Genomic DNA, 15436 nt, shown 5'->3' with positions numbered 1-15436 from the left:
GAATGAATGAATGAATGAATGAATGAATGAGAAACGAATCATTGAAGTTCCAACGAAAACTGCTAGAGGGCCCAAACATTTGATACAGACAGCAACTTATATATTTCGTGATGAAGGTTTAAGTTTTAACTCGGGGGGCTTGTTGAAGAATTTCCTTGGAGTATGTTGGCCCTAGAGCTGCGGAGATGGGCTGTGAACGCCCTGGCAACAGTCTGGCATCGAGTCTAAACCGCGAGGCGATATGCTTGTGCGGGCGACGCCTGATGGGGTAAGGCCCGTCGGTGACCTCCACCAGAGCCGGCGTTATCGTCACTTCTCTAATAGCGTCACACGTTCATGTCAGCGCTCTGTCAAAGCGAAAGGTCACGATGTTATAAACACTTTCAGGGGCACTCCCACGGTCTCTGACACATTGCCCGACCGGACAAGCTGCTTTTTCTAGTCTCCAAGCAGACCCTGCGTACTCTCCAAGCAGAGGTTAGGATCCGTTTTTTTTTTGTCGTTTTTATCGGGCTTCTATTTTGTATTGTATCTTGCTGTATCAAAAGCTAAATTTGGCTGGCGTACTTCAAGAAAAATGACAAAATAGAAAGCCCGATAAAAACGACTCAAGAAACTTTAACAGCCGGAGCCTAACCTCTGCTTGGAGAGTAGACCCTACGGTGCCTTAGAGATACTGTAAATGTATTAAAGTTCGTGGGGATTTAATTTTGCGGTAGCGGGAAAAAGGACTTTTCGCGGTGGATTTAAGTTCGCGGTAACACCATAGACTGCAATCTAATATCATGATAGAATAATATTCGCGGTGGTTTTAAATTCGCGGTGAAGTGGTCACCGCGAAAACCGCGAACATTAATCCACCGCAAACATTTCTGCATTTACAGTAGTACCAAAGCTGGCCAAGGATATATGGCACCCGGTGCCTGCTATACTTCTTGGTCAGCTTTGATACCATCTCTATACAGGCAGGTGTACCGTAGGGCCTGCTATACTACATAAAGGTTTCTTCAAGATAAAGTCTTCACACCTGTAGCGTGTGCTCACACTGTGCTGAACCTATACTCAAATGTGATGTCTGCTTTGTCAATGGAAGGTTAGGCATTCAGGTAATAAGATACCCCTAAATAGCAGACTTTACTCAAGCAACTGGATATAACTTTGGAAACGGTCAGACGTTTCAGGTAGCATACACTATCTTTCGTTACTAATATTTCGGCAATATCTGCGTGTTATAACAGTGTAGGTCTACAATTTAGAATGTTTGCAGTTGATTTGGGTGTACGTCGAAGAAGGCTAGATATCCAGGTAATAGGATACGCCATGCAGACGTTACCCAAGCAACTTGATAGATTTGGCAAGCGGTCAGACGTTTCAGGTAGCAACTACTACCAGACTACAGACATATCAGATAGCATCCACTATCTTTCGCAGTCACCGACGACAGATGGTGGATTCTATCGGACGTCCGACGGAAACTGACTCACTGGAACTTTAGTCACTGACGAAAGCTAGCCGATGATATTTAGAACATTTCATAGTAAACAAATTCTACTCAGTTGCAGTTTTTTGGGGTTGTGGGGGGGGGGGGTAGTATATCATATTGAGAGTACAGCTTGGTTGTAATCTCCAAGCAGATCCTACGATGGCATAAGATAATACTAAACTGGCCAAGGAGTGCAGTCAGCTGAGAGGTGCGCATTTGCCATGTAGCGGAACACACTCCTACGCCGGCTTCACTCCTCTACCAGCTTTTGATACTATCTTATGCTACCGTAGGATCTGCTTGGAGATTAGCTTAGTTGGAAAAGCTAACGCTCTTTGCAAACATGTACTTATAATATAATATACTATACTGTTTGTCAAATCGTCTTTGTTTTTTTAATAAATCATATGGCCGAAACCATATCATATTGCCAACGTAGTTACATATCGGCCTTATCATAATCTAAGAGTGCACAAAAATGAAGAAGATATCACAGGCACAATGTATAATTCCAATCATTTGTTTTCCTTTATTCTGTGAATATATTTGATCTGATACTCCGGCCATCCGAGACAAACTCGGCGGAATTTCAAACGTATACAGACAACGTATCAGTCTCTCTGTTTCATAGATCTTTTACATTTCTCACTCATATCTCTTACTATATACAATAACTCTTACAAAAATAGGGGGACACTTTTCTCTCTGTATCGTCGTAAAAAAAATCACACAGCCAATTAGACACATAAGAAAAGAGATTCTTCATAACAGTGATAATCTTTGTCTCAAAACTTGTGCTGTTAGGACGACAGCTAAAATCGGGGCGATCAATAACTAGACAATGCTATTGACACATACTAAAATAAAATGGCTGTCAAAAAAGTACACACAATTATATTCACTCCTTGTACATTTTCTTTGCCGTTTTATAGTCTTTTTTATTGGGGGGGGGGGGGGGGTACTTCTTTCTCCAAGCATTTGCTGGTATGGTCATTATCTGTCTCTAGTATTTTTATTTGCTGACAACACTGGTCAGAAAATTGTCTGAAAAGTATCTTTAAAATTTGGGCTTGGCCAGACAACACAATGGTACAGAAAAAAGTGTACCCGTACAGATCTGATATTTTAGGTGCGACGCATGTATCTTTTTTTTTTGGGGGGGGGGGGGGGTGCGATGACTTGCGTTTTTCAACATAGGCCAGTTTATCAAATGCCGGGGGAGATCAGTGCCACAGCCCTTGTACCCTGGGGGCCAGTCAGGATCGGGTAGCTAGCGAGTGTTGTTCGGGGATCCAAGGTAGTCAGCCCGCCGATCTCACATTAGCGCTCCGGGGGAGTTTAAGCCCGAAGGACCTAGCTCCTTCTCCCCGAGCGCTTATAGGAAATCTGGCGGTCTGACTCTTTTGGGCCACCGAATAAACTGTCCGAGCTGCCCGATCCCGGCCTAGTCTCCTGGTAAGGGCTTACCCCATGTTGAAAGTTGCAAATCAGCGCTCCTCTAAAAAAACTCCAGCCGCACCTACAATGTGTGTGAAGAAGGCTAAATGATTCCGTGTCTTTTCCCTGGTAACCATTTTCCCACCCATCTCTTTTGTCTGTCTAACGAGACCAGTAGCAACCCTTGACATTATCGTCTGCCCACATCAGCAGGGACACAAGTGGTACTTGAGTTCTTTGGTGACGTACCTACTTTTGAGAAAAACTGAAGATTTGAACGATAAACTCGAAGCTTGACATTTAAAAATGTTTTAAAGGACAGAGAATACAATCAAACAATGGCCTAACAGAAACCCATGACAGTTGCACATTTGATTCTTGCATAGCAGCAATATAGATAATATAGATATGATGTAAGAAAAGTTCTTGGATGACAAGAAAAAGTTCTTCAATAAATAAATACTTACAACAAGTATTATGTACATACATAAACCACGTGACACATAAATTACAATAAATACGCTCTTTTTTCTTTAGAATCGAATACCAGTCCCGATTCTCGCTCGTTTTTGTGTCACATTTTTTCTCAATTTGCTCGCACGCATGCTCAGCATAGTCAATCATAGTCAATCACCACAAATCATATCAAGCCGTATCTTAGATACGGCTGGGTCATATAGGTCAATTCGTAAAAAAATTGTCTCCATCTAAAAAGCCGATTATCATAGCGCATAGGAGGACGCGTGATTCGTTGTTATCTAAATATCAGTGATTATCTTGTGTGTAATCGACACCGTGCTCAGCTTGCCGAACACAGCTTGTTCTGAGATCTAGACTAATGATCTAAGGGTAGGGGGTTTCATTTGAACCATAACGGTGAGTGGTTCTTGTCAATCAAAAGCAGCAGTGATGCTAGTCAACTAATTAGCACCGAGCAATTTTTTTTATCGGATCGAATGCCTTGGCGTTCCAATCCACGTACTAACCATTGCTATAGCGAAGTGGGACGGTAATGTCGAGTGGACAGCATCCCCTGCTACACCGGCGCAACATGTCTACAGTCTTTGCATAGTCTTTGCATAGAAGGCAGTGAGCTCTCCAGTGTCGCAGCTAAAATCATCTCTTCCCAAGAATGTCCTGGTACAAAGATGGTACTTTCTCAGGATCCACCGGTCTCGGAAGAAAGTGGGTGAACTTGTGTGTCTTTCTTGACCTATTGCCCTTTCTTGCAGTTCCGTCTTTGTTCAAGGCGACGAAAAATGGTCTTCCGTTTTTGTCGTTCCGGTGTTCGTGTGACGCATAGGTGTTGTAAAAATTCTCCTCCATGTGTTCTCTGAAGATACAATCCCTGTTCAGCTGGTCCTGTGAGACAAGATAGTAAAAAAAGAAAGAAAAACCGTTAAAGATTATCCCAAATGTTTTTGTTTACAGATCCTAGAATTTAAGAGATGAAACGAGGCTATAGAGAAGCTTAAACGATTAGTCGGTTTATACCGGGCGATTGGGGTGGTCTTTGCGGAATCACTCGGGCATCTAGCTGAATAAACCGAGACATTTGATACATCGTGAGATAGCGAGAGCTTTATGTGGACAATGCCGCCGGCACTACCAGCATCGTTACACGGCCTTACACGTTTGGTCGGTGTAATTATCATCAAACGACGGCCTAAAGTTGTACAAACGTAACAACAGCGAAATCAAGGTCACTCATGATAGTAATAACGCGAAGTACAGTGTTAGTTGCATTTGAACATATTGTGGCATACTATAACCGTGCGAAATCGGTTTGGACTTTTACTATATCATTACTGTATTGCGAAGATGTGCTATAAAGATACGCACGGCCTAGTCCGGCTAGTGCATCACAAGCACTATTATTGAGGAGGGGGGGGGGGGGTGTTTCTAGAACTGACGTTTTCGGATCAAGAATTTTCACTGAATAAAATAGATTTCTGTCGTATTCTATGTTAAGGTATTGACGACAGGCATTATACAATGATGTCTATGGAACATTCAGTGAAGTCCTGACATCTCATTCTTTACGGATGTGTATTTGTACAATACGTGGCCAGACTGCATATTGAAACCTGTACGACTTCTGGTGTGTGCCTGTGTTTTCTATACCCTGTGTAATGGATACACGTTACAATGGGACAATTGGTTAAACCGACAGTTTGATGGGGACATCAAGGTTTCCGCGTCCCGTTCCCTGGTGTGCTGTTTTACCTGAACAGTGCTCAAACTATTCAAGAGCACTGCAAATAAACGTTTCGTCAGCACAGCGCCCTAACTACGTACTTTGCGGTTTTCCCTCTCTTCAGGACAGAAATCAAAGGGCCCCGCCGGTGAGAGAGCAAGCGGTCTTTGGCCTGGACCATGTCGGGTCCGATACACAAACTGATACACATAGAGGGTTTTCATCTACCTGAGGCGAAATCCGATCAGCAAACATCAGACAAACAGGCAAACATAATTGTATGGAGACTCACGGCCGTCAGGGAAATATTTTGGGGTTACCAACAAGCGCCTCACGAAGAAATCCTTGAGGAAAAGAAACCACGTCATCCCTTACAATAACCACCGGTAAGATGAGGACGGGTGGACTTGTGTTTTTCTAAGCGAGGATGCGGAAAGTCCTATGATTGGGGCTTATCCTGTATTTTGAGGCTCCACTTGAGGATTTCATTTGAGAACACTTGCTAAGACGATTGACACTGGGATGCCAGCTTTCTTGTCAGTGCCTCCCCCCCCCCCCCATAAACATATTCGTATTATCTTTATTTGATTGATGCTGGATTGCAGATGATACGTAGATACGATTATGTTAAAAAGGTACAACAAGTCTACTTTATATACTAGTATCTAATACATTGTACCTCCTTTCCACTAGGACGGCTCTCTCACCGTGCTCTCTCTGCGACCTAAAATTTGGCAAATCGTTCAACGAATTGTACAAGCCAAAAACAAATATTCTATGCTTTCTGTGTTTTGTTGTCTTTTAAGTCACACTTTTACATTTTGTATGATATCCCTAGTATGCAATCAAAGGTTATACACAACAACTTAAGGTCGCAATGAGAGCGCAGCACGATCGCAGACTAGTGGAAAGGGGGGGGGGGGGGTCTAAACATTCACCTACTTACCGATCCGTACATGTCTCCGTTCTCATCCATACCCAGGTACAGCCCGCTCTTTACACCTCTGATACTCATAAGTCCCGTCGCTACTGATATGAACTCCAGAATACCTGCGAACACAAATCACAAAAAAAGTCAGTCATCACTATAGATGATAACTTTATTGCAAGATCATGCGCGAGAGCTAATTGCAAAGTAAAACAGTCGTATACAGATCATGAGCATGTCATCTATCTTAAATCTATGCCTATCTAAACTATCTGAGGGGTTCTTTTTCGTATGCAATGGAGGATGCACTGTCCAACATTTTCGTATATAAACGGGTTGGGAGACTGAGACTGTTTTTTTTAATGGTCGTTGCGGTGCGAAAAGCTTGGAAAAATTGTGTAGATTTCTAGAAATCATTTCCTTCTTTCGGGGTATCATTGTGAACATTGACAGAAAAATGTTAGTTAATCTTCCATCGTATTTTAAACATAATGCGATTGTGGGACGGCATCAAAGGCAATCCTAAACCGGCCTAAATGCGTTATCCGCTTGGCATGTGTACACAGAAATTAGAAAGTTAGTTTTTGGCGCGTCTGGATTTATTTTGCAAGGCGATAAGTTGGCGGTAGGTTGTATCTGATGTGAGTGAGTGCTTTACCAATGACCCTGCCATCTTCCCATGACCAGCCGTGTCGGATCAGAAAACCACCACTTTATTTGTGACTTTTAGTCTCCGTCTATTTTGTTATCAGCCAGGCACAGTTCTTATAAGGCTCCAAGTTAAACAAAGCGATAACGCCAAAAGTGTACGACAAGAACATTTTCTGTTGAAACCACATACAAATTAGACACAAAAAGCCATCTGTTTTTGTCGGACTCAATATAAATAATGTATTTACACACTTCACGCTGGTACATTGTGCCGATAAGAAAAGAAGAGGGCCGGGGACCTTTTCATCGTGTGTGGCAGGGGGGATGAGACACTGTGGGGAATAGGCACAAAAAGGTGCAGCATTCACATTCAATTGGTGGGTTGTCGGGCATACGGGGAGGGGTGGGTCTCCAACAATGGAAACCATACCGGGAGATGCTTGTTACCATGTGAGACAGTATTATGCTGACACAAAAGCCCGTCGTCTTTCACGATCGTCCTTGTCATGTTGCAAAGACGGTATGTATTCCTTTGCTAAGAACACAACCCGCCCCAATCATTTCACCTGCCGCACAGCGAAAGAGAAGTACTAGAAAAACGGAGAGTTCCACTGCGAGCGTAACCCTCCCTACCAGCGAGTAGAGGGAGGGAAGTAGGCTCGGTGTTTTAAAGCCGGGTTTAACGTTTAGCCTGGGGCTCGTATGTCACCCCTCTTGTCAGCCTTATGTACACAACCAGCTCCGATAGCCAGCTCGCAAACCCTCGGCATAGCCGCGGGATTATCACACCATTGACTTCTCCCTGACCGAAACTTCTTGAAAATGCCCATAGAAATTCCGCAGACGACAATCTGACGTAAAATGTCATAGCGAGACGTTCCCGACGCTAGGCCAGGTGCGAGAGCGTTTCTCTGTCGCGACGAAACGGGCGGTTAGAAACACGCACAAAGCAAACTTGGCCATTGATGTATCGAGGTGAGAAAAACAAGAGTTGGTGACGCATAGGGAATAAAATCCCCTTTGTCTTACTAAACACGGGCCATCAGTGCCCCTCAACGGCAACAACCTATTTGGTCTTCATTTGCACCTTTTGTTAGCGACATTCCAGTCGGGGGTTCTCAATGGGCTTCGTCGGGGCTGGTCCTGAATGACACACGGTGTTGGCTGCCGTAACATTCCGTCTCATCTACATCCCACACCGGCGAGCCTGTCACGCAGATTTGGTGACTAAAACTCTCAGTTAGCCCTGACAAAAGTTTCTACCCGTCCACGCCTACCTCCCTGAACAAAAACGCGTGTGTGACTGTGTGTCGCCCCCCTGTTTTGTAGAATCGCGCGCTACCGGCGGTGCTACTGGACACAGCGTAATCGGTGTTATATGTTAGAAGTGGTGGCCATACAAACAAAGTAGCTACGATGACACAACACTTACCGAAAACACTGTGGTCTTGCCGCGTGCCGTTAACTGTGCCGTCGGGGAAGATTTGCAGGTGAAATCGGGTGCGACAGTACAGTTGTCGGCGCCTCAGGATGCCTTCCAGATGGGAAAACTGGTCGGCATTTCTCACACTTCTTTCCCCCATATGATCCGACAACAGTAGTCCTGGATCTGGCATTTGTCCTCCGACTTGGAATCCCCCAAAACCTCCCAAAAAGTTCCCAAGTGCTGGCATGATGTCCTCAGGCGAGCATGTGAGGTGAAGACGTGTACTGCGGGAAAGAAAATAAATCCTCGAAGTCCTTTCCTGGACTTAAGTCGTCAGCTAGTCCTAGTCCGAGTCCTGTCACCAAGTCGGTGATGAGTCTTGAATGTGCCGGGAAGGCGGCGGCCGGGAGCCCTGGGACGTGCTCGTGTCGTCTGAATTGCCTCTTAATGACTGCAGATTGAAGGCCAATCGAGCTGTTTATATACATCTATATGTAAATAAGCCAGGAGGCGGGATTGAATAGGGTTGCGTTGGAGGAATGTCGGAATGCGATCACGGGGAAAGGTGGGTCGGTAACGGACGAGACTCGAGACTTGGAGGAAGTTTGCCGAGTATAAGAAATAAAGAAGTTGATCTTTCAGCGTTACGTCTTGAGTGCGTTACGTTTTTCCGACTGTCGCGTCACACAGTGACGGGGTGTAAAGAGGAGGGTGGTGCTTTCCTGCTGCGCGCGCCCCGGTACTCCGGTCACCTACTTATTCCCCATTCATCGCTGGACACATTGCATTGTGATTTCATGACGTCGGCACACAATAAAAGATAGTGCATGGAAGTTGAAAGAGACCGCGCATAGCTAAGGTGGTTCTCGGCTATGACTGTACGTCTGACGGCCGTGCGTCCACACCCACGCGGTAGCGAGGACCGGGCTTTTCCCAAATACAAATGAGCCGGCCAACCGATGACAAGAAGACTGGATCCCCGGCCAACCAATCACAGGTCCCGGTGCAGTATGAATGTCCACAACCCGAGTGACGCATTTACAGACGCTTTCCAATGTCTACAGGCGTTTCCTATTTCGAAAGCAACCCATTGAGCCCAAATAGACTGTGAAGTTAAAAATCATCTTTCTACAAACAAACCTCGAACTTTGATCCAGTTTTCAAGCAAGCAGGGAAAGGCTAAGGGCGGCAAACGTGGCCGACAGAAATAGAACTTCCAGCGCTAGACAAGCAAACTAGGACAATACGGAGACGTGTCTCACAATCTGACGTCAAAGCTACGTCATTGCTACGCAAACATTAGCTCAGCAAACAAATTCTAAGAAATACAGATCGTTTGTTACAAAAAATTGACATCATAATTTCCTTTCCGTAGGTGGCAATGTGCAAACAAGTGGTTCAAACAGTGTTTTTTTGCACGTCCATATTTCCTGAGCCGCTGACTTCCTTGTATGAAGTAACAGATTTTCGCGGCGTTCTTCCCATCGACTGTAAACTGTTGACACGACCAATGAAAAGCAGTGAGTCACAAGAGGTTCAGCCAACACATTTTTTATTCATATGTTTGAGAAGTTGTTATAGTGGTCTGGCCTTTCTAAATACCCCGCCGAGACTTTTGTCCCGCATACGGCATGCTGGGTAATATGTAGACTCTATCGCAGACTTCCAGCGTTGGCTTCATGTTTTTGGAAGGGGCGTTCGTTTGTCATTTTTAACATGGGCTAGGTTTCCTAATGTCTGGAATAAAAAAAAAGTATTTCCGGCATAATAGAACCTATCCAATGTTAAAAATTACAAATCAACGCTCTTTAAAGATTAAATTTTAGACCATCCAGAAAGTCTGTGAACGAGGCTATATAATGTCCCATTGGGGCATGCGCTAAGGGGGCATCCAAGATGGCGGCTTCTCGACGAATTTTTACTCAGCTTCGGAATTCGACGACACTTTTGACCAAAAATGTCCCTACTAGCGGTACAAGAAGGGGCACAGCAGTGCTGTACGCTGCGGGGGCAGTCGGCGCGATCACCGGCCTGGTCTACGCCCGAAGGAGGCGCGGAGAAGCCGCCATACAAGTCGGTCTACCAGTGGTGATGGCGAAAGAGGTTCGTGTTGTTTGGGTTCTGTATACCATAATAAATTTTGTCTTGCACCGTTATAGATCGATTATTATATCATAAATGTGCAAGATACCTTCATTGAAAGTATTTATGATTTCCCAACGCAAGTAAAACAAACACAATTTTAACTGTACAAGTGTGTTGGAATGGCTATCTTTTGCAGGAAAACACAGCATTCCAAAAATAAAGCCCCGCCCCTACCCCTAAATAATACAATGTATTCACTAGTTCGATATGTAACGCTAGTTCACCTATATCCGCACTGTATTCCTATATCCGTTTTAACTGAAAACAGGGTATGTAGGGTTATCAAGTTGACGGGACGTAGTTTTAATATAGCAACTTGAAATTATCATCTGTCGACTAGGTACCCCTAAATACCTTGATTAAGTTAAAACAACAGATATTGGTTACCCATGGATAGAGATGAACTAACATTACATTGACCTCGATGATGTCATGGAGTTGTAACACCCTAAACATTAATGCTTTCCTAAGGAAAACGTGAGAAAACTGAATACAGAAATTGATAATACTGATTCATAAATGCGTAACGTTAGTCAATGTCAGAAGCAGCCATATTGATTTCCTTATTACATGCAAACTGTGAATTGCTCCTACGCCCATACACCCCCATTTTATGATTATTGATTTATTCAATTTGCACCAATTTGCTTTTAATGTTAATACAATTATTTCTTTCACTTGTCTCAGCATTGTTTTCCCGAATAAGTTAAATTACATTTTGTTGACGTGTACTATTAATGTTTTAAATTCTATATGCATTCAGCATTGTATAAAATTGAATTAAAAAAAAAAAACAGATGCTATAATTAAGTATAAACATATATCTACTTTTAGTTTCCATCTTAGATTCAGCCCTTACAACCATTGGAAGGTTAATTAAGAATTATATAGTTGTATGATCATGTACATAAGATATCATTTTATAGATTTTATCATTATGATGATGGTAACAGTTAATCTTGTTTTCTTTGAATAAGAATATCAACTCTGGCCAAATTCAAAATTTTGAAATGTGTTTTATATTTCTTATGATAGTATGAGACAATTATTTGCTGTTTTGTTGATTCGCTCACTCTTTGTGAGGTTGCATACCTCTATTTCATGGTGCAGTCATTTACCCGAAGATATGTCATACGTGTGAACCTGAAGTTCAAAACAATATATGTGGAACAGAATGTCTCGGCGTGTAAAAATAGCTTGTTTGCTAGTTCAGGTGATTCAGCAGAGTAGTTTGGAAATTGTCGGAATACCAGAAATTTGAATTTCTTGTTCCGGAGGAAGGCTGTCAGACTGGTTGATGAATGGTTAACCTGGACACGACAATGGACAGGAAGTATTGTTGTTCCTGGGTCAATAGTGCTTAAAAGTAGTTAAGGTCAATGTTTATTTCTCCTTGAGTTGAAGTATGTTGTATACCTCGGACATAGGAATGACGTTGAACCTAACCTTTGTTCTACCGATTCTTTGGTGATGTTGTTTTCTTCGCCTTTTCTATTCTGTAAAGACAAGTTTTCTTGGAAAAAGGATACATACCAAATATGGAAGGTTGTTTTGAATGATTAGCATCTTCTGAAGGACGTCAGATACGTCAGACATACCGTTGACGTTGAATGTAACATTAATGTTCTACCGATTCTTTGGTGATGTTGTTTTCTTTGCTGTTTCTTGTTTCCATTGCTTTTTGTCTACTTCTTTGATAGTACACGATTTATACGAGTCTGTACACTTGTAAATTCGTAAAAGTCGTTTATGCAGTCATTGGAATTGCATGTTGACACTAACAGACACACCCTCCTATAAGTACAAAGCAATGATCGTTCACCATGACTATGTGGTTTTCTCAAAATCCAGCTTCTCTCATTCACATGTTTTGTAAATGTCCACACCCTTAACTTCTTATGGTATCAGCCATTTGTCTTGTCAGAGCAAGTGTCCATGAATCACGTGTATATTTTGAGTCATCTCGGCCACCATCCATGGCTACACCCAGGTTAAATGCTTGCCTAAACTTTGTATACTGTAAATGCAATTAAGTTCGCAGGGATTTAATTTCACCGTAGCGGGAAACTGGAGTGCTCGCGTTGGTTTTAAGTTCATGGTAGCGTCATAGACTGAAGTGACATATATAAATAATGGGAAAATGTTCGTGTTGGTTTTAAGTTTGGGGTGAAGTGGCAACTGCAAAAACCGTGAACATAAAACTACTGCAAACATTTCTGGGCCATAAACCCTTCTACGACAGAGTATGGACATGTACATTTTGTAGCATATTATCGTCATGTTTTACGGTAAGCTTGTTTTACTAATACTGTATTTTTCTTTTCTTACTGAAGTGGTCTTGTTTAACCCTTGGAGAGTCATGATATCTTTTTAGATAAGAATGAACCTAGTATACCTGTCAATCACAATTAGCTCTTTAACCAATGGGAGAATGGAATCATCGGTATAAACCAATGAAGTGGTTGCAGATAATGAATCATGTATTTTCATTTCGTATAAAGTTTTTGTTTTGCATCCATACATTTTAAATTTGACAGATGGGTGTGAGCTATGGAATTGAACTATTAGCTTTGACATGCAATTAGTGGGTAGACACTGCGCAATAAGATTGTTTCCTTGAGTCTTTTTTTGTTGTTGACGTTTTACTAACTTATTATTTGACTTGGTTTTGTCAGCTCAAATTTTTTTCATATATTAATAAAAAATGTTGTTACTTGTATCCAGGATTTGAAAAGTTCTAGTCATTGATGTGAATTTGGTTGGAGGAGGCAATTGAATCCGTGCAGGTGTTTCTCAATATAGTACGCACACATGAGAGTCTCAGATAGAGCATCACTAAGCATCAATTGAAGATGTGCAATTCGCAAACAACTATTCACAGTGCCAGCTGGGCCACACAATACAGTAGCAAACACCTGCAACTAGAAATCATGTAACTCTATATTAAGCAAACTGACACATATAACTCTATACAGATAAAAGATGCATTGTATCTTCTTTCTTGCATCCTGTTTGCTTGGAAAGTGATCCATCTTTTTTTTACAAAGGTAACTTCTGTAACTGTCCTAGGTGTAGACTTGAATGCCATGGGCCAGTTACTATAGCAACTTCCTCTGTTTTATAAACAATTATTTCTGTGTTAAAGATGCAGGACTTAGTGACGATGAAGAAAAAAGATGTAGCAAACTGGAGGAACGTGACAACGTAATATAATGTAAAGTACATGTATTTGCCAATCTGTCGGAATTTTATTTTAAAGACTGGCCCGGCCCAGCAAAGTTCCCTTAAACGATACTTCTGCATGTTCAATGACCCAAAAGAGATTGCAACTGCACTTGAGTGATGCTTACCTGAGTAGCAAATATCTTATAACTGTATTCACAATTTCTAATCATGGAAACATAATCCTTTCTCAACTGTTTTGTACACATACTAGTAGTCCAACTCTTAAGAGCTTGGCTTGTATACTGAACATCTACATTGTGGGTCGCTAATCTTAAACCAGACAAAATAAAGTTAGTGATGATCATTATTACAGACTCTTTGTTCCCCCACTTCTCCCATGCTCAGTCGACTTGCTTTGACAACATCGATATCCATGGTGTACGTTTTGTTGCCATCACACGGACCCCACATATAGAGTGTATTCTGTAATTCTAACGTCTAGCGCTGTCCCCGGTTGTATGGCATGTAGGCCATGTTAATTTGTCACCATACATAAGTGTGATTGTTTAGGTTAGTTGAAACTCTAGAGCTGTTTTCAACGGTGCCGAGAAATGCTGGAATTGTCCTTTGTAGGTGATGCTATCAAGGTGTATTGGTGTGCCAAATCTTGCAGTATCACTTTGCCTGGCCTAAAGTTGACGGTGTGCCAGTGTTGTTCACCAGATAGGGTATATCAATGCCAATGTAAAGTTTGATGTAACGATACCCCGATATCTAGCTGAGGCACAGACATTACAGCTAATGGCGGGGCATGCTTGGTCGGCGGCGAAGAGGGTGGCGCGATATCGTGTTCTGTTGACACGGCTGCACGGGGGCCGGGCAGCGGCACGCTATGTTGTCTTCCCGTCACCTGCCCACATTGTGTCGGCGACAAAGAGGCTACGGTAGGTCACAGAGGAGAAATATCACGGAACATGTTTTCCGCGGTCGGCCCCATTTGTGGCAGCGCATGCACCGACACCCTACACCAGTGTACATACACGGGCCACCCAAGTTCAGGCCACCGGTGTAGCCCCAGACAAATGTCCCCGAATGCTTCCATTTGTTTGCGTTTTCAATAAAATTGTATGGGGTCAGGGAGGAGCAACAGTATCTGGTGTGCGTGGCTACTCTGTCGGCGGTGTCGGTACGGCCAGTCGACCGACGGGGCCTTTGTGACTCCGCATAGCGTAGGGAGGAGACCCGAGAGTGGCGTGAATGAGCAGGAATTGTTGGAATGTTGATAGGGAACTCAATGCAGTTTGGTAGGTCCAACATCAACACTGGAGACCGTGCTTGGTCTCCTATTGGATTATCAGTGAATTTGATAGAATTAAGTACCATCCAGTGGATTACCTCATCTACAGTGGTATTATCCATCACTCAAGGTTCTGGGACATTCCATACTGACACAGAGAGCAGGGGTCTCTGCTAGTACAGTAATGTCTTTAGCATCTATGATAAATTACATGATAATTCCTTTTTCAAATGGAATTAAAACATAATGAAACGCCATGGACTTTGATTAGACTGTAGAAAGGGTGTACTTAGAAAATAAAGGTCAAGAAAGAAATAGCAAATTATGTTATATCTATATTATGACTACATTATAATTATGTAATATTTTCTAAATCGTGTGACCTTTTGTAGCTTTACAAGGAAATTCAGACTGCCCCTGCACCCCTCTCCCCCCTATTTTCTGTTTCGTATACAAAATGTACAGTTTCGGAATTGTTTCATTCAGAAAATAAGCAGGAAGGAGTCCCAAAGACCTTACTTTAGCTATACCATTTCAAATAGGTGAAATAACTAATTGCATGTGGATCCATTTTGTTTGAACCATTTTAGAATATATATAACTTTATTGCACAACAATTGTACGAGGTACAAAGTACGGCATCTACATAACTACAGCTATAGCTTAACTTAAGGCTCATAAGTAATACAGGATATAGACACCACTGT

The 15436-nt window shown here is 42.5% G+C and overlaps 2 protein-coding genes across 24 annotated transcripts in view; one reads left to right on the top strand and one right to left on the bottom strand.

Moving 5' to 3' along the window:
* Window positions 1-1987: 1987 nt before the first annotated feature.
* On the bottom strand, window positions 1988-9188 carry LOC118419857 (fibroblast growth factor 20-like). The gene is made up of 3 exons (XM_035826514.1): window positions 8129-9188; window positions 6064-6167; window positions 1988-4282 (listed from the first exon to the last, which is right to left on the bottom strand). Exons 1-3 carry the CDS (start codon window positions 8367-8369, stop codon window positions 4037-4039), a joined length of 591 nt encoding a protein of 196 aa, XP_035682407.1. The 5' UTR covers window positions 8370-9188; the 3' UTR covers window positions 1988-4036.
* A 790-nt stretch (window positions 9189-9978) lies between these two features.
* The window catches only part of LOC118419842 (calcium uptake protein 3, mitochondrial-like), a 58701-nt gene continuing 53243 nt past the window's right edge, over window positions 9979-15436 (top strand). For 14 of the 23 annotated variants that reach the window (XM_035826472.1, XM_035826468.1, XM_035826471.1 and 11 more), the window contains exon 1: window positions 9980-10225. In XM_035826472.1, the coding sequence (XP_035682365.1) occupies window positions 10019-10225 (207 nt within the window). In that variant the 5' untranslated portion in view covers window positions 9980-10018. Of the gene's footprint in view, window positions 10226-15436 lie in introns of all 23 variants that reach the window. The other 9 variants (XM_035826464.1, XM_035826465.1, XM_035826480.1 and 6 more) reach the window with 1 other exon arrangement.

The sequence above is a fragment of the Branchiostoma floridae genome, chromosome 7 (assembly GCF_000003815.2).
Source record: "Branchiostoma floridae strain S238N-H82 chromosome 7, Bfl_VNyyK, whole genome shotgun sequence".
NCBI classification, from domain to species: Eukaryota; Metazoa; Chordata; class Leptocardii; order Amphioxiformes; family Branchiostomatidae; genus Branchiostoma; species Branchiostoma floridae.
Note: the sequence above shows the minus strand (reverse complement) of the source record. Positions and strands in the feature narration are given on the sequence as shown.

What these genes read in the sequence shown, in the direction of transcription:
- LOC118419857 (XM_035826514.1), bottom strand. Translation starts at nt 8,369, where the DNA reads ATGCCAGCACTTGGGAACTTTTTGGGAGGTTTTGGGGGATTCCAAGTC. An exon ending in GCAAGACCACAGTGTTTTCG is followed by an intron (nt 6,168 to 8,128) that starts GTAAGTGTTGTG and finishes TTGTGTTCGCAG; the next exon opens with GTATTCTGGAGTTCATATCA. An exon ending in ACGGAGACATGTACGGATCG is followed by an intron (nt 4,283 to 6,063) that starts GTAAGTAGGTGA and finishes CTTGTCTCACAG; the next exon opens with GACCAGCTGAACAGGGATTG.